Source organism: Penicillium chrysogenum, assembly GCF_028827035.1.
Source record: "Penicillium chrysogenum strain IBT 35668 chromosome Unknown utg000004l_segment0_segment0, whole genome shotgun sequence".
In the NCBI taxonomy this organism is placed as follows: Eukaryota; Fungi; Ascomycota; class Eurotiomycetes; order Eurotiales; family Aspergillaceae; genus Penicillium; species Penicillium chrysogenum.
This window is the reverse complement of record NW_026622752.1, coordinates 3,242,478-3,260,101: the sequence shown is the minus strand read 5'-3', so window position 1 is coordinate 3,260,101 and position 17,624 is coordinate 3,242,478. Positions and strand designations below refer to the sequence as shown.

At 49.8% G+C, this 17,624-nt stretch overlaps 6 protein-coding genes across 6 annotated transcripts; 3 read left to right on the top strand and 3 right to left on the bottom strand.

Annotated features, from left to right (window-relative positions):
• Nucleotides 1–658: 658 nt before the first annotated feature.
• On the top strand, nt 659–1,654 carry N7489_007200 (uncharacterized protein; the record flags this gene model as incomplete). The annotated part of the gene is made up of 1 exon (XM_056712950.1): nt 659–1,654. One exon carries the CDS (start codon nt 659–661, stop codon nt 1,652–1,654), a length of 996 nt encoding a protein of 331 aa, XP_056566665.1.
• A 665-nt stretch (nt 1,655–2,319) lies between these two features.
• Nucleotides 2,320–4,499, top strand: N7489_007199 (PX and BAR domain-containing protein; the record flags this gene model as incomplete). The annotated part of the gene is made up of 6 exons (XM_056712949.1): nt 2,320–2,413; nt 2,480–2,748; nt 2,799–3,065; nt 3,122–4,180; nt 4,237–4,350; nt 4,404–4,499. The coding sequence occupies 6 exons, from the start codon at nt 2,320–2,322 to the stop codon at nt 4,497–4,499; spliced, it is 1,899 nt and encodes a 632-aa protein (XP_056566664.1).
• A 772-nt stretch (nt 4,500–5,271) lies between these two features.
• N7489_007198 (putative endo-arabinanase) lies at nt 5,272–6,737 on the top strand (the record flags this gene model as incomplete). The annotated part of the gene is made up of 4 exons (XM_056712948.1): nt 5,272–6,224; nt 6,275–6,453; nt 6,507–6,535; nt 6,675–6,737. The coding sequence occupies 4 exons, from the start codon at nt 5,272–5,274 to the stop codon at nt 6,735–6,737; spliced, it is 1,224 nt and encodes a 407-aa protein (XP_056566663.1).
• Nucleotides 6,738–7,449: 712 nt separating this feature from the next.
• Nucleotides 7,450–9,900, bottom strand: N7489_007197 (uncharacterized protein; the record flags this gene model as incomplete). The annotated part of the gene is made up of 5 exons (XM_056712947.1): nt 7,450–8,393; nt 8,447–8,753; nt 8,811–9,096; nt 9,159–9,638; nt 9,695–9,900. 5 exons carry the CDS (start codon nt 9,898–9,900, stop codon nt 7,450–7,452), a joined length of 2,223 nt encoding a protein of 740 aa, XP_056566662.1.
• Nucleotides 9,901–10,302: 402 nt separating this feature from the next.
• N7489_007196 (uncharacterized protein) lies at nt 10,303–11,895 on the bottom strand (the record flags this gene model as incomplete). The annotated part of the gene is made up of 1 exon (XM_056712946.1): nt 10,303–11,895. One exon carries the CDS (start codon nt 11,893–11,895, stop codon nt 10,303–10,305), a length of 1,593 nt encoding a protein of 530 aa, XP_056566661.1.
• A 351-nt stretch (nt 11,896–12,246) lies between these two features.
• On the bottom strand, nt 12,247–17,515 carry N7489_007195 (uncharacterized protein; the record flags this gene model as incomplete). Its single annotated transcript, XM_056712945.1, has 8 exons — nt 12,247–13,068; nt 13,125–13,756; nt 13,814–13,954; nt 14,005–15,059; nt 15,108–15,341; nt 15,392–16,370; nt 16,422–17,350; nt 17,412–17,515. The coding sequence occupies 8 exons, from the start codon at nt 17,513–17,515 to the stop codon at nt 12,247–12,249; spliced, it is 4,896 nt and encodes a 1,631-aa protein (XP_056566660.1).
• Between the last annotated feature and the right edge of the window lie 109 nt (nt 17,516–17,624).

Sequence of the window (17,624 nt, the reverse complement as noted above, 5' to 3'; positions counted from 1 at the left end):
TATAGTTGATTCAATGTCAATGACTTGCTTCTGAAGTAGTATTTCAATACTAAGTAATCAAGACCCGTCTCACCTATAACTTACATAATTATTCCTGCAATCCTTCAGAAGCGCATGCTGCACTATACAAAAGGCTGAACATTGGTTTCTTAGACCTAAAGCAATTGGGCACTGTATATGCGCTGGTGCTCATCCTATGTTTGGAGTGAAGTTCCCCAAGTTGTACAAGTTGTGCAGCCAATTAAAGATTGACAAGCATCTATAGTATTCTTAGCATTACTTGCGTCGAATTTGAGCATATACATGCGGTTTGAAAAGACCCGTATTAACTCACCTATCAAATACACGGTATCCAAAAGTCACTGGTGGTCTGGATCAAGGAAACCCTTCATTTACTAAATGTAACTCCATATAGGAAGCAGACACACATGTAGTATGGAAGGGGTAATGTGTATAGCTTCAATATGAAGATGCAGCAAATAGGAAGTTACCTAGGTATGTGGCCAGGAAGAGGAAGGTGCCAGTCTGCAGAGTCCCTCCTTCCCTATTAGGGCTATGTGCGTGCGAGTATTCCCCTCCGTGAATCTGGCTTCCTCATTGCCACGCTCCTCTCAATTTAATCACCCAATCTCCATACATCCACGCACTTATCCCAGAGATGAAACGCACTGCACCTTCTCCGAAACGTCGGGGACTGTTCAGGCATGAGCCACGCCAACTCAATCCCCAGTTATCTGAATTATGTCCAGAGGCTATCAACGTCAGCCCTGCCAGTGCTACGTCTATGATTGCAGATATTAACTCCGACCACTCTCACAGACACTTGGCTTTCCAGACCGCCAGTGACCAACTTGAGCTTCTGAGGCTCGAGGCCTTGCGTCTCAAGATAACGGAGTCCACACGTTCCAAGTCTAATCCAGCAGCTGAGATGCCTTATCAATGCGCGACCTCCGTCCCAACTCAAAACCTGGGTTCCAATGGAGAACCTGGTCCCACCGTTCCAAACTCGACACGAACCTCAATCCGATCCCGTGCTGCGGTCCTGAGTGAGAGTGAGATCAGCGTTCTTGATCTCGGCCCCAGTCTACACTCTACCCACATTTCAGCTGGGGTCTCTCGCCGCAACTCGTCCTCTACAAGTTCCCCTATCGGAGTCAACCTCACCCGTACCACTGTTCCCAACTTTGTCCCGGGCCCAGGAAGTGACGCTTCGGACCAACCAGTTGAACATCGCCTCAGGATAGACGAGCTTGAATCTGAGGTTCTCACTTCTGCTAGTGGCTCCGTCAACGAGTTTCTAAACCTACGTCAACGCCGCCAGAACCGACCCAATGCCAATATGCCTAACGCCAAGGAGCTGCGACCTAGTCGCGTAAACCGTTCATCTAGCATCAGTGAGGTTCATACTTTGAGAGATGGATCTGGCTTCGAGCGCAGCCCTACTTCCTTCTCTGACGAGCCCGTTCGCCGAATTTTCTCTCTTTCTGTTCCGCAATCTCCACAGTCTCCTGGCCTGCCGCCCCAGCCAATTCTACGACGTGCTCAGAGCTCATTTAACGGAATGGACCCGGCCTTTTCAGCCATGCGCAATGCAGAGCGGGCGAAACGATGCGCACGCGAGGCTGTAGGCTCTCGGGATGCCGATCGGAAATGAGAGACAGGGCGCTGGAACTGATGCATGGCATGTGAAGGTCATTTCATGGAAAAAGAAAGCTTTATGACGTTGATACTTGTTCAGGCACGGTGGAACAATATCTGAAGGCTTTGAGATGCAGGGAGTCGGTTATGAGTTCTAGAACCTGCAAATTTTCGCATTCGAGGCTCTTTACTTTCAGCCTTTTGCCATACATGCAACCTTCGGCATGCATCACCTGTTTATTAGTTGATTACCCTCAAATGAAGCTTGTTTCGGAATCCTTGCTGTGTAGAGTATCTTCCTTGTTTCGGATTATATTACGCTTGACCAGCACCCCGAGAAAAATATCGTGGTGTAGTCGTCCAGGCCTGCAACATTATTATATACATCGGCCGCTTTTAGATCACTGTTCGGTAAGTTGTGAGGGAAGTCTGGGTCAAGCTGGAACCATCACAACCTATTCTGGGCCAAAAAGACATCTATTTCCCAGCTGTCCTGGGTACAGTGTGTCTTGCCCATATCCTACCCATGAACATTGAAGTTCAAGCCTCTTTCATGACGTAATCGCCAACACCGCCCTGCACCAGCCACACCACGACTTCCCCCCGCAGATCCCCCAGGCACAGCTTCTCCAACTCTGTTTCCGGTGCTAGTTGGCCTTGTCAAGCCTCCATACCTTCATAATGTGGAACGACGAAGATAACAATCCCTACGGGGCCTTTGACCAACATCAGTCTGGCCTATCCGACTCCCTACATTCAGCCGCACTCTCTCCCCGTAAGATCTCCGCTCTGTTCCCACCCTAATGCTTCTGCCTTTGGAACAGTATCTCACAGCAGCTAGCTCTCTACGAACACGACTCAACTCCTCCATCTAGCCGCGACTCCAGCAGTGAGCCTCCCGATTACATCACCCATGCCGAAGACCTCAGCGATCCCGAGGATGAGGCCGAGTATGGTGCCGCCAGCCAACAATACCCTCGGAAGAGCGTCTATGACAGCCGGATTGAACAGATCCTTTATGAAAATCCCGAGATGCCAATCTTGATCACAGATGCCGGGAAAAATCATGAGGGCGGCGGTAGCTTTATTGTTTACACAATCCGGACTGCGGTATGAGAACGGTGCCCGGCGGATACTTGTACAATGCTGAGTGTTGATAGGACCTGGAAGTGCGCCGTCGATATTCCGAGTTTGCATCGTTGCGACAAACTCTGGTCAATTTGCATCCCACCTTGGTCGTTCCGCCGATTCCCGAGAAGCATAGCATGGCGGACTATGCTGCCAAACCCACGAGAGCTAAAGATGATATGGCCATTATAGATCTCCGAAAGCGGATGCTCAGTGTGTTCCTCAACCGCTGTAGGCGTATGAAGGAGGTCCGCGAGGATGGAGTGTGGTGGAGATTCCTTGATCCCAACGTTAGCTGGGTGGGTTCGACCCGGATGTTCCTGGGTACGAGTTTATTAACTAACGTTTTGCTCAGAGTGAGGTCTTGAGCTCCCATCCTGCATCATCGGTCCCGAAGAATAACCTCAAAGCGCCACCTCTTGACCCCGCAAACCCCACACCAGCCCATGGCTGGCTCCCGATTCCGTCTACATCCGCAAAGCTCAAGCCCAGCGCTGGGACTACTACAGCTGGCGGAAATGCAGTGTCGCCCACGTCACCGAATGAACAAGAGCCGCCCTCATTTCCAGGACCTGAGATCCTCGGGCGGTTCCCTCCCGAGTCACGCAAGCTTAGCGAGCAAGAACTGGATCCTTACTTTATCAATTTTGAAGCGTCTACGCGGGAGCTGGAATTACTCTTGCAGGGCAACATTGAGAAAGTCAATCGACGAACTCTCTCGCATTTGTCTGGGCTCTCAGCCGACCTCATGGAGTTGGGAGCGCGGTACAACGGATTTTCCCTTTCTGAGCAGTCACCAACAGTGGCTGCCGCCATTGAGCGGATCGGCCAGGCCGCGGATACCTCTTATATCGAAACCGAAGAACTATCGTCGGCTTTAAGCGCAAGTTTTGCGGAACCTATGCGGGAGAGTGCTCAGTTTGCTAGTGTGGTTCGCGGAGTGCTACGATACCGAGTGCTCAAGCGGGTACAACAAGAAATGACTCGTGATGAGTTGTCGAAGAAGAAAACCTTACTAGACTCCCTTGAGCGCAGTGAACTCGAAGCCAAGCGCATCGAGCAATACCTCAACCGGACCAACCCTCAATCTGGAGGGACGAAGCCTCGTTCCCTGTCAACCTCATCCGCCATCAGCAGCGAATCCGGCAACGGTCCCGTCATGTCAGCTGACTCAGGCTTCCCGTCTACTCACGACGATTCCATGAGCTCTCCGCCTGCATCGCAGATCGCAGGACAAAAGAGGTCTGATCCGTCAGTAGCAGGCTCCCCCGCTCATCGGAAGTCATCCAGCGGGACCTTTGTGGCGAACAAAATCTTCGGTCGCATCAGCCATGCTATCCACGGGTTCGCGGATGTAGATCCCGAACGAACGCGTCGGGACCAGATTGGAAAGACCAAAGAAAGTTTGATTCAGGTATGTGGACAGTGGAGCATGTTTCAGATGATTCTAAAACTAATTTCGATTTTCAGTTGGAGCAAGCATTAGAAGTGTCTGAAAAGGACGTCAAGGATGCGAGCGCAGGTGTGCTGAATGACCTCAAGCGCTTCCAGAAGGACAAAGAAGCCGACCTGCGACGATACATGGTATGAATGTCACACTACATGGTTCAGAACTCGGACTAAATATGGATTTCTAGGTCGCATATGCTCGTTGTCACTTGGACTGGGCTCGCAAGAACCTGGAGACATGGACGGAAGCCAAGGATGAGGTGGACAAGATCGTGGCTCGATAGAAGATCATCTTCATCTTCAGCCTGATGGAGCTCGGCGCTGGCGTTCGGTGGATATCTTCTACTTTACTTTTTACTTTTTGTTCTTTTTTATTTGTCACTATGGACCTCGCTGAAAATGCAAATCCGATATATCCAAGGCTCTGAAGGAGGGGGACAGGGTTTTGTCTTACCTGTGGCTTCGTACCCTGCAACCCTACAGGGCTATATTTGTAAGGTCTCAAAAACACGAGCAAAGGGTCTCCTAGATGTGTTTATAACTGTTTTCATCCTTGAAGCTGAATATGTTTGCAAGGTAAAGGCCACATTCCGATGTCATGTACTCCGTAGACCCATCAATTCCCCGTGACTTGAAAGGGAGATCGACACTGCAGCCGATCGATTTCAAAAGTCAGACATCTCCCTTGCTTGTCTCAAGTTCACTAATGTACAAAGTTACATACAATATCGGAGCTGAATATTGTCTAGGATAGAGTAGTTGGGTCTGACAGTGATCTATCGTGTCTATCATTTGTGCCACGAATCCTTCCACGAATCCTTCCGCTTCCATCACGCCAAGACGAACTACCCATCTGTATCTCCCACACAACTTACTCCGTATTCTCTCCAGGCATTCCGAAAACCCTGCAGGCATGTCCAATTGTGGGCCTCGATTGAGTAACCAGTGGACCGTGTCGCGGTTCCTTCACCCCTCTGTGTCCTGCATCACCAACTCCACCCTACTAGGGTGACAACGCCGTGCGTCGACCGAAAACGATGAGTGCCTGGATCCATCATGATGATCGCCAGGGCCGGGCACTTATCACGGTCGATGTCGCCGTCTGGCCATCGCGATGAATTTCGACATCGGTCTTTTTGGAAATTCCCTCGACGCTGGGTTAGAATGCTTTCCTTCCTCGCCTTAGTATGCTTCTTCTCCATCGGTCTGGCCTTGAGTATCAAAAGAGACCAGAACTTTGCGAATGGCCAGAAGCTGCAAGATCTCGGAAATGACCAGGCTGTAAGCCGCTTTCCTCCTTCTCGTCAGACACAGCAACATACACATGATCCTTCTATTCTCCGCGTGGGCGATGAATATTATCTTTACCATGTCGGCGAACACATCTTCATCCACACTGCGCCTAGTATGGCCGGCCCGTGGAAGCGTGTCGGAAGCGTGCTGGATGCCAAGAGTGTGATCCCGAAAGGTGATCGTGCCGTGCCCTGGGCCCCGGACGTCATCGTTGTCGACGGCACATACTATTGCTATTACAGTGTCAGTAAGGCCGGTTGCCGCGACAGTGCCATTGGCGTGGCCACCTCTAACTCTCCCGGTCCGGGCAACTGGTATGATCATGGCGCTGTCATCGAGACCGGCACGGGTAATGGATCGGACATCTATCCTTACACCAAGTCAAATGCAATTGACCCCAGCACGTTAGTCACTCCCGATGGACATGCTTATTTGACTTATGGAAGCTACTGGAATGGAATTTTCCAAATCCCGCTGAGCAATGACCTGCTCTCTCCAGCCAGCACTACGGAACCCGATGCGCGGCAGCTGGCGTGGGAGCCGGACTCTCTCGGCATGCCGAATCGGATGGCCAACAACATTTGCGGTGACCCGAGCGGTCCCCATCCCATTGAAGGTGCTTACATTTCCTACAACGATGGATGGTACTATCTCTGGTTTAGCCATGGATTCTGCTGTAATCTGAAGGAAGACAACCTGCCACCCGCTGGTCAAGAGTGAGTCTTGCTGGCCCAGTGACTTATTGCTTCGTACTCACGTACTTCAGATATTCCATCCGTGTCGGACGCTCGCAGAGTCCCCGAGGGCCGTTCACAGACAAGTCCGGCAAGGATCTCGTCAAAGGCGGCGGTGAACTTGTTTACGGCTCGAACGGAGAGACCTATGGCCCAGGCGGGCAAGCTGTGCTCCGTGATGGCGATACCGATGTGCTCTACTACCACTACTGTGCGTTTACCCCTAGACCCCTATTTTTCAACTTTATACTGACCTCATCACAGTGAACACGAGCGTTGGTCTTGCATTCCAGGTGAGCTCACACTTCACTATTGGCAGGTTTGTGGACCACGATTGTCGTGGTTCCTGCGCCCCTGTCGATCCTCCTTCGTTACCCCTTGCACCGTACGCGCGAACGTCATCGAGATCTGATCTAACACATGCAATCGCAGGACGCCTTCCTTGGATTTAATCCTCTCAAATATGTTGACGGATGGCCCGTCGCTCAGGCCTGATCTCCCTTTCGCACGTCATGCATTTCACTATCCATCCTCGAATTTCCGTTTCACAACTATAAACATCCGAAATTAATCTCGAACAAAGTCCGCCCCTTTCTGCATCCGCGTTCACCTCATCCCTTTTCTTTCGAGAACGGATCTCGAATTCTGCACATCTCCGCGTTCTCGCTTGCGAACATACTTGGCACAGTCGCGTCGTCATTCTTTTGCGCTGATAGACCTGTTTTCATCACCCCCTCGCGACTCCATTGCTTATACGCATCACCCGTTCTGTTCAAACTTCCGTCTGCATTATGTGGCGTACAGGTTCTGGGATATACAACTCTTTAATATCCGTATATTTGATAGTCGTGGTGTGAATTGTGATTTACCTTGCCAATACATATCTTTCCGCGAAAGCGAATACAATCTCACTGGTTCTGCCATATTTATGAAAGTCAAAGAAAATATGCTCCAATGTTGCGAGTATGAACCTGATAGAGTATAGTCTAATGAGACTCAGTTTAGGTAAATGTACTACCCGGCTCATTGTACACGCCGAAGGCTGGAAATGGGTGATGCGCCGTTCTAATCTAAAACCAAAAGTACATGCGTTACAACGAAAATCATATATCCCAGCCCATATTCATCAGCCGACACGTCCTATTTCCATCTCATACAAAGTTTCTTCGTATATTTCCATCTGGTCTCCTAGGCTGCGCAATATCCCCTAAGAGTTCCGGCGCCTCTTCCATGGCCTCCATCCATGATTTAGCAACCCTTCTAGGCGTGAACGAAATCTCTTGCGACCTCCGGGCTCTTGTGGTCGACTGTCCATCAAGAATTCTGCTGCATCCTCTATAGTCTTTCGCTGTGACTGCATCGAACAATCAGGAATCTCTGACTCCGGCTGCGGTTCTCCCTGGCTCTGGAGTAGACATGGTGTTCCATCTGCTACTTCCAGTTGTTCTTGTGCAAGATTCTTAGAGATATCAGGCGACGCCGGCTGATGCCCATGATTATCACTCAACAGGTCCAACGCCCCTGTTTGCACCTCTGACTGGGCTTTATTGGTGTCTTGACAAACATCGGGTACCTCCGGCTGCAGTTCTTCCTGGTTGTGGAGTAGGTCCGATGACCCGCCCGCTACTTTCAGATTTTCTTCAATATCCTTAGATATTTCAGGTGAAGCCGACTGATGTCCATGAAGATCGCTCAGTAGATCCGATGTCCCTGTTTGCGTCGCCTCGGACTGGGCTGTCTCAGCAATTTGACAAACCTCCGAAACCTGTGGCTGCTGTAGTTCACCACTGCAAAGTGGCTCAGATAACCCTGCTGGGGTCTTTGGTTGTACCTGCCGAGGACTCTGAGATATGTGAGATAGGTCTTGCGGTTGGTGGCCCTGCTCATCCGGTGAGTTTGTTACTTCATCTTGGTCTGGCAGTTGTTGTTGCTCATGATTCCCTGGCAAGCCCGAAGCATCTTCTGGGGCCTCAAATTGCGGCTGCTCAGAGGCCTCCTGAACCTCAGGTATCTCGTCCGTTGGCGTTGTCTGCGCATGGAGTGGCAAGCGATCGGACGGTCGGAACCGTAGCAGCCAGTCAATTATCGGCAGCAAGCGAGCCATTGTCGGGTCACTTGCCTTTTTGATAAAAGCGTCCTTTAGGCGCGGCACTAAGTGTTGTATTAAAAGTGTTCTTCCTGTGGAGTAGAAATAATATGCTGACCTTGGATTGATATGCCTTTGGCTACGGATTCTTCCCCTGCTGGACCCTCTTGGACTGACGCTAGAGCATCTGCCGACGTTGGGGCTTCTGCATGTGTGTCCGCAGTGGCTGTTAAGTCTGCTGTTTGTTTTTCTATAGCCTGGGCTTTTTCCAGTGCGGAGGTTTGCTCGGAAACCAATCGTAGCTCGTCTAGCTTTGACTCCCACTCCGTCGGTAAGTCTTCCACAAACCCAATCATGCTCCTTATGTATTCATAATCACTGAGGGGAATAGGGAACGGAGGTTCCAGGGTTGCAAGTTGATATAGCTATCGCGCCTAGTTTAGTAGAAGTCATTTGAACCGCAGTTAATTATGAAGACGTACGAAGCACCCTGTATGCCACAGATCAAGACGATAGTCGACCTTGTCCCCCATAATAGATTCGGGGCATCGAAGATGCACTGGTTGCTTGAGGTTATCAGGTTCCTCTCCGCGGAGGAAACTCTTTCCAAAGCCAATGAGACAGGCGCTATCCGAAATGCTCTCGGCATATCCTGGCCATTTGGCAGTTTCTATCAGCTCTTTTGGAAGCCCGTAATCCACGAGCATCCCGTCACGGCGCTCTAAAGGGACCGCCTGCGGCGATCCGAGAATCTCAAAGAATCCTTCTCTAGAGGTACACGCTAACCTAGACGTATAGTCGATGATAATGTGTGAACCACTGATACCTACTGCCATGTAAGTAACATGCCAATACGCCGCAACTCTTCACTTGAGTTTGGACTGTTCATGGGAAACACGAACTCACCTCCGTGACACATTTCCAAGCGTTGCATCTGTTTCACGGCCGCCAAAACCTTCTGCGCAATTCGATGTATAGTCGAAGCTTCCATTGCGTCACAATGAGCCGAGTTACTGAACTCAGTATTGGCTAATTCGAGATAATGACCGTAGTTATTGAAGTCAATAAAGGACTGTTGAATCAATTCAATGGTGGGACCGAAGGATGCAAATACCAAGCAATGATGCGTTCCGTTCGGGCCAACGACCAGAAAGGTGTCAAGCAAGTTAGCGATACCATGACTGGAGGGGTAGTCTCTTGTCTTTTCTTTCAAATATCGCAGGTTCCGAATTTCCCTCGGCTCCTTGATGTGCGCGGCTAATATCTTCAAAGCGACCCAAGGACCGTGAGAAGGCCACATATAGCTTGGTCTTGATGAGATTAGCTTCTGTGTGTATTTTGGGAATAAGAAGAAGAAGAAGCGTACTGCTTATCCTCTGCAAGCCACACTGTGCAGGATTCACCAAAGCCTAACTTGTGGTGCACTGTGTACCGGCCATTGTTGAATTCGTCACCGAGACTGACAGGGTGAAACCCACCCCGACAATACCTCTGAATCCCTTCCTCCGTGAAAAGGAGAGGATTATCTTTAAACTCCGTTATGTCAAATTTGGGGTCTGTGTTGATCTCCATGGCAGATATGTGGGATCGTAAGTTTAAAGGAGAGAGAGAAGTGGACGATGGTGGAAATATAAAGACCGAGGGATTCTTTGTTTGGATAGCCCTAAGTCTTTGGCCACGTGGAGTGTTGGCTACAACTGTAGTGATCCTCTTTGTTGACTTGAGTCATCTCACTTAGTTCGATTTCATTGATTTCATTGATGTTATAGCCATGGATATATCACTTGCAATTCTCACTACCTTTACTGTTTGAACGGTCAAAATGCATGAAAGTCTTTAGTTCATCTATAACATATAGATTGTTCGAGGTAACAGGTGATAAAATCATCGACTGCAAATGTAACATGTGTGGATGAACGCAAATTCATAATTCCTGGAAAAATCCCTCCAATCCACCCGGAAAAGACTGTGAATTCACCATTTTTGTGTCTCTTTCCAGTGGGAACGCTGGCTGTGCTTGTCCCATCCTGTAACCGAGCGTTCCCGCGAGGGGCTTCGACTACGACACCTCTTCGCATTTTCCTCCAATTCAATCTCCCAGCGCTCCTTTTTCTTCTTTTTATCCCGGTGTACATTGCTGTCTTGCCCCCAAGTTGGACTGCCACCGCTACGGTGTGCTTCTTCACGTTCCCAGGAGTTGGACCTGGATCTGTTGCGGCTTTTGTTGCCCCGGTCACGGCTGGGGCTTGGTCGGCCTCTCGACTTTCGCTCCGGGGACCCATAGCGGCTACCTTTCCTTTTCTTGTAACTCTTCGTATCATCATCCCCCAATCCAGAGTAGCGGCTATGGTATTCATTGGGATGGTTGCTCCGTGATGGGCTGTTTTGCCGTGTGCCGCTGCCACTCTGCCCCCAACCACCGCCGGTATCCGCTTCGGTTCTTGAATTTCGCTCCGGAGACGTATGACGGTCGCCTTTGTGTTTCTTGTAACTCTTCGTACGGTCATAGTCCCTTCCACGGTAGCGGTTATGGTCTTCGATGGAATGATTACTCCGTGGGTAGCTAGTTCCCTGTCGGCCATGGTCACTCTGACCCCAACCACCCCCGAAAGCTGCTTCGCTTCTTGAAGCTTGATCTGGGGAGGCAGGGCGACTGTTGGGCCATCCATGATGACGATGCTGCTGTTGTTCATTACTGTCCCGTCTTCCATCGCTGTGTCTGTGATCATCATGTTGATCTCCCCAATGAGAGCTCTTTTCCCGTGGGCTATTGTGAATGTCTAGTGAGCCTCGTCGTGGGGAAATTGATCCACCATTTCTCAACCCTCCTTGATCATAGTTGACATTGCTGCCCCAACGGTCATTGTTCTCGCTCTGCCTAGCGCTGTGTTGATTATCTTGTGGACCTTCATCATTTCCCCAGCCATCACCACTATGGTTGCTGGTTTGGTAATTTTGGCCTTCGGTAATCCCCCATCGATGATGTTGCTCGTTTTGTGCACCCTGGGGATTGGGGGAATGGGCATTAGGGGACTTCTGGCTGTTCTGGCCTTGGTTCTTGAACTTCTGTTTGCGCCGGTTTTGTCGGTTCTGTTTGCTCGGTTGCTCATTCTGATTTTGTTGTTGCTGTTTCTGTTTGTTTTGTAGCGCTCGTTGTTTCCTTTGCTGCCGTTTGGATAATGGGTTCGGCTGCTGGTTCGGCCGCTGGGGACTACGCGAGCTCGCTTGGTTTGGGCCTTGGAAGGGTTGGTCAGAATTCGGGTTACCGGTAAATACGGGCTGCCGGGTGTGAACATACTGTGGCGGACGCAGGACATGGGATGATCCTCGGGTCTTTGGCCGAACCCACCCACGAGGGGTAAAGTACGGTCCAAATATGGGGTTTTGGGCTCCGTTCGTGGGTTCGTAATTGGCCTGGGCACGATCTCGGTTCCTTCTGTTGAAGACTTGGCCTTCTTGGTGCATTTGGGTCACATGTGATCGATACCAAAGGTAGAACAACCATGCGAAGACTGGAGTGACGAACGTGACCGACAGAAGGACGGCGACTAGAATATTGTCCCGCATGGTGCAACAGGGCGGAGAAAGAATGGTCTAAAGTGGTGGGTTTGGAGTCATGCAGCTGGAGAGCAGGAAGTGAATATTTGCGTGGTGCGCGTGTGATAATGATAAAATAGCGCAGAGTGCAAGAGAATGAGGAGGGTGAGGAGCTTGAAAACTGTAGAGGCTGGGATGGATTGAAGGCGTTTTATAGGATTATCTATCTCGACATGATGTGAAGGTAAAGAGAAGAGGAAAGACAAGGCAAAGTGAGGAAATAGGGAAAGAGCAGACTCGCAAACATGGCAAACGAGATATTCTTCAATATTCTACCTGATTTATATACGTTATCCTTTCACTTTCAATTCACATTATAGCTCACATTTCTAATGCTCTCTGGATCCTTGACAACCAATCCCCATGGACTGATGATGATTTGCCTGCGACCAAGAGGGATTCGAGCGATCCCCGGAAGGCTGTTGGCTGCACTCGCAGACTCCCTGGGACTGGGAAGACTTGTGAGCCTAGAGCAGACGATATGGCAATAACCCGGAGGCCGAGGGTGAATATCTCAGGCTTCGAGACCCAACCAAGAAGTCCATCTGGCTCTTTCTCAGGGCCAGCCAGGGAACAGAGATATTTTAACCCGTCAAAGGCCCAGGCAGACATTTCATCCAACGACAGCTTAGCGTACGCCGTGGGAGTCAACCGCAACAGAGCTCGCGACCAAAGCTCGACCTCACGCACATCATCGATAAACAGATTCTGCTTCTCCTCCACGAAGAGGACGGTACTATCTTGGCGATGCTCTGCGATCTGGTCTGACACAGCGACTAAATGACTGCGTTCGTCAGATCCACTGACCCTTGGCTCTTGGCCAGTCAAATATCGAAGAACCCGTTGTCCGAGCAGTGCGGAATCCGAATAGTTATCGATAATGAAGTCGGCAAGCAGGGCACTTGCATTGAGAGGTGCTAGGGTCACATCGGCGTCAGGTGAGACGGACGAGTATGACAAAATCCAAGAGGCTGCTGATGCAGCCACATCACGAATTTCATCGTCGTCATCGTTGAGCATGTCATACAAGATCAGATAGACATCTAGTAGCATTCCATCCACGCGTGGCTGGGAACCAGGTGATCTAACAGCCCGCGAAAAGCTGCCAACGGATACGGCTGCAGCAAAACGGGTTGTGAATTCCTGGGAAACGAAAATGATTAGAGTGACTCAATTCAAATGTGCCTTCAGAAACTCACCGTCTCCTCGCTCAAGGCAGAGCGAAGTTTGATAGTCCAACTGTGGACATCGCCTTCAAATGAGGATGAAGCTGCCTGATCAACGGATGACCGAATTGCCAGTAGACAGCCTCGAAGTCGGAGCTCAGCATCTGTTGCCTCTCGGTTCCAGGCTGTGATGTCTGTTTCAGGGCGGAAGCTGCTTGCAATAGCATCCCATGGAAGGCCAATGCTTGACACAGAATCGAACTGGGATGATATTACGCTCTCCGCAATAGAAGCCAAATTGGATGCAGCCGTTGTTTTCACATCGGCTTGACTATCCCCCAATATCACAGATGAATACAAGCCAGCCAAGGGCTGTCGGTACCTCTTGTCTTCGCCAAGTGACTCATGGAGCTGTTCCATAATCCAACGAGCGACATCTGCATCGAATTGCGATACTCCAATGAAGAATGCCGGGAGCTCTTCCCACTGTTGTGAGGTAAGCATCTTCAACGTAGTGCACCAAGCAAGCGCTCTTCTCAGGAGGGCAGATGCTCGGTTAGTGCTTGAAAGGTTCCATCCTGCCTGAGAAGCGTCAAAAGCAAATCTCAAAATCCCGTCGAGGTCGTGAACCTGGAACATCTCATCGATAAAGGAAATAACTTGATCTACAGATCGTTAGTTCGGTTCTTTCTGCCCAGATGAATCCAAATATGTCCACTTACGTTCATTCTGTGCTTGGATTGCCCGCTCCAGGGTGCCGTTCAGAATTTCAACAAGCTCACTTGCTACCGTCGGCGATTTCCCAGCACGGAACAGAAATTCCAATACGGTGCGCAATGTCGTGAAAAGTACATCCAAGTGCGCTGCCAAATAGTTAGCTCGAGTAAGAATGGGCAGTGTTCAGTGCACTCACACGTCCAGAAATCATCGGTGGTGAAGGAGTATCGACGAAGGGCATATCGCACACATAAAGCAACGCCATGAACATAATTTTCGGTGATCTTTGACGGACGCATAATAAGCGTGCGCAAATCTTCCGGGATATTTTGTCGAGTGAGCAATGACGCATATACACGGGCCGCATGCTCTCTAACACCCCAAACCGGGCTGCTCAGGTGCTCAAGAACCAATCCACGTAGCATCTCATCAGTGGGATCATCCAAGCTGGGGACTTTGTCACCAACGAGTTCCAGTGCAGGGAACACACGCTCGGTAATAATTTCAGTGCCCTCCGCTGCTTCACCCTGCGTCGTCGTGAGAAGACCAGAGAGCAGTTCAAGCAGACCAGGGTACTTGGGGAATGTTATCCGGGACCCTGGTTCTGAGCCAGAGTTTCCTCCAAAACCAGGCCCAGCGCCTGGAATGACCCGACACATTTTTGTGAGAAGGGCACGGAAGAGCATCAGTCCTGAATTACGAAGGGCCCAGATTGGAGACCCTAGGCGTTCGGCGGACAGTGTCAGTGCTTTCATTATGAATGGCTCGGTATGGGGGCCAAGCTTCGCGTTGGTGAAGATATCTTTCAGGCAATTCATTGCATGAACCTGGGGCAGTTCCAAGTACTGCTTCTCTTTGTCATACTCCACGGCAAGGGATGAAATCTCGTGGAGTTCATTAATGGCCTCGTTGAAGAATGGCGTTCCGGGATCAGAGCCAACAATTCCTGTCACCAACGCAGGCAGGCCAGCTGACCGACGGGTGAGCTGAGATGCCGAGCCAAATATAGTCGACTTAGCTTCCTGGTACCAGTTCCTAGGGAGTTCTCGGATTGATGGATCCTTTGAGGAGCTGCATCGTTGACAGCAGGTTGCAAATGTCTGTGAGACGTTGGAAAATGCACCTCTATGGCGCAGTTCAGCCAGCTGTGTGAAGCTGACGCCTCCAATTTTTGCAAAATCCGCCAAATTGAGTCCGTCACTACCGCTTGGTCCGTAACTGGTGTTTACCATAGTGGCATGGAGCAAAAGGCTACTCCAGTCAGCGACGATGCATAGTTAACAAAGGGATCGAATTTACCTTGCTTCGCGAAGAGATCGCCAGGAATATGAAAGGGCGTCCTTTGGTCCCACGTTGAGATCCTCAATGGGCTCATCCGAGTGACCTTCGGGTGAGTCGACGCACAGCAGAGGCTTCGCCTCAATCCAGATCTTATCGCAAATTGAAACAATGCGGTCATGGATAGACCTCCAAGCAGCGGATCCCGACCCGTCAGATACCAGGGAGTGGAAGCTTGGCATAAGGACAATATACCTGGAACTTTAATCAACATATCGCCTCATGTACGGACCAAGACAACATACCTAAGGCCGGACGTATATCCATGAAGTGGCGCCTCGCGCATAGCGGAGTAAAAAACGGTCTTTGAATCTAGGAGACGTTCCTCAAGCTTTTTCAAAATTGTGTCGATTACTGATGCCTTGGTTGTCCACCAATCAGAAACCGGTTGACCGGAGTTGGCTGGCAGGGCTGCGCAAAAGATGATGCGGTACAGACGAGCAACAGTATCAGCATGATCAGCCCTGCTCGTGTTACTTGCCAGGCTTTCCGCTCGGATAATTGCATCTGTCAACCGCATGCCTACGGCCGACTGCTGATCTGTCTTGCCGTGCAAGCCGTTGAGCAGAATCTCTGGCGGGCACAAACTCAGGATCGAAAGCGCTGTTTGTCGCACTTCCTCGAATGGATCTAGCAGGAGATCGATCAATAATCGGAGTAGTTGAGAATCAAACACTTCGACATGGACTTTCCAAATATTTTCCATCTCTGATTTTTGAAGCTTGGCCTCTATCCGTGGATCAAGGCCAGAGTCCAGCAAGAGCTTTAGAGCTTTGAGAGCTGTGATATGGCGCGGATATGAGGCTGCCAGGCGCAAATCATTACCCAATAGCTTAAGGTATGCCCTTAGGAACTCTGTGGTTTCAGTTTCATTTCTGGCCTGGCCTTGGGCTGGCTTGTTGGCTGTTTCGTCTGTCTTCAAGGCAACATCTTCATCTTTGACAATGCCACCCCTCAGACGAACAAAGAATTTGCGTGTCAGACTCAGAATTTCCCCTCGAGTATATGCGTCGGATTCAGCATGCATCGAGGGTAGTCCTCGAAGGATAACATTCGTAGCCCCCACCGTAAATGGTTTTACAGTGGAAAATGCCGTGATCAGCAGCGAGAGGGCCGCTATACGAATATTCGCCTCGCGATGCAAGAGAAAGTTGCCGATCACGTCGCTCTTCATGACCAAAACTTCATTTTCGTCGAGTTTCATTTTGCCAACGTTAAAAATATCTATGCATATTAGCAAATTGCGAACGAATCCAGGTGGACACAGCTACTCACAATCTTCATGAACCAAGTTAATTTTCTTGCCGATCTGTAGAGCGGCGAAAAGTACCATATACTCTGCCTCAGGCGCATCGGTCATATCACCTTTGAGAAGGCTCTTGACTGGGAGGGTGTCAAGGAAGGTCTTAAAGCCATTGGGGTCAATGCTGAATAGAGGTTGCAGGAGCCTATTGGACAAATCTTCCAACCCTTCCATGTTTTGTAAGACCATGCGTCTCACTGGCATTACCCACATTGCTGACAGCTTTTCCGGTGAGGTTTCAGGCTTCATCTTCTGGATCAAGATTGCCAGCAAGTTACCAGCTGGCACGGCCATCGTTCTGTTGTTGGTTTGGATCAAGAGCCCCAGAACAAACATCCTTGCTGCTAATTCATCGGACAGGCTGCCAGATGTAGTGTCAAAAGCGGGACCTGTTTCCCCTAGAGAAAGAGCTTCATGATCTTTGGCGAAGAGAGTTGCCCATTTATCTGTGTTTTTCAAAAGCCACTGGCGAGTCAATGGGATAAACTCGCTGGGTAGCAGGGCATCCCTTCTGATGAATGTCTCCAAAAACACAAGGCACCCCTTCAGTCGTGATTGAGGCTCCCCAACCACAATACTAGGAATGATGGCATCGATAATTGCAGTTTGAAGTTCTGCTCTTGTCGTTCCTTGGTGACTTTTAGCTAGGATGGTAGTAATAGAGGCAAGGAGTTTCTTAATCGGCTTTGGCTTGGCGTCTTCATATCGAGTCAGACAAATATCGAAGATTGACAACCACGTTTCCTGCGAGAAAATCAATTGTCGAGTGGTATCACATTGTGACTTTGTCGCAGCATCAATGAAAGCAGATGTAGCATTGCATGCCTCTGCAGAATGAGGTGGCGAGATAGATGCTGTCGATAACGTCTGAACCAACGACTGCCATACCCGATTGACCTTTCTTTTGACAATATTAGTACAATTTATTCTTACATATAAAGTCGAACATACGCTTCACTTACTCAGTGTCTTGGCATGTCAGTGTTAATTTCACCAATGGGCCTTTCGCTATATCTCGGAGAGTTTTCTCCGAGTACAATTGCACTTTCTGCGCAAGGTCGTCCATTTCAGTTGATACAACTCGGCGCACCTGACTTGAATCAACAGTCAGACCCCCAATTATATCACCCTCGGTATCTTGGATAACGGTTCGCGTGAAAGGTCTTCCCCGTTAA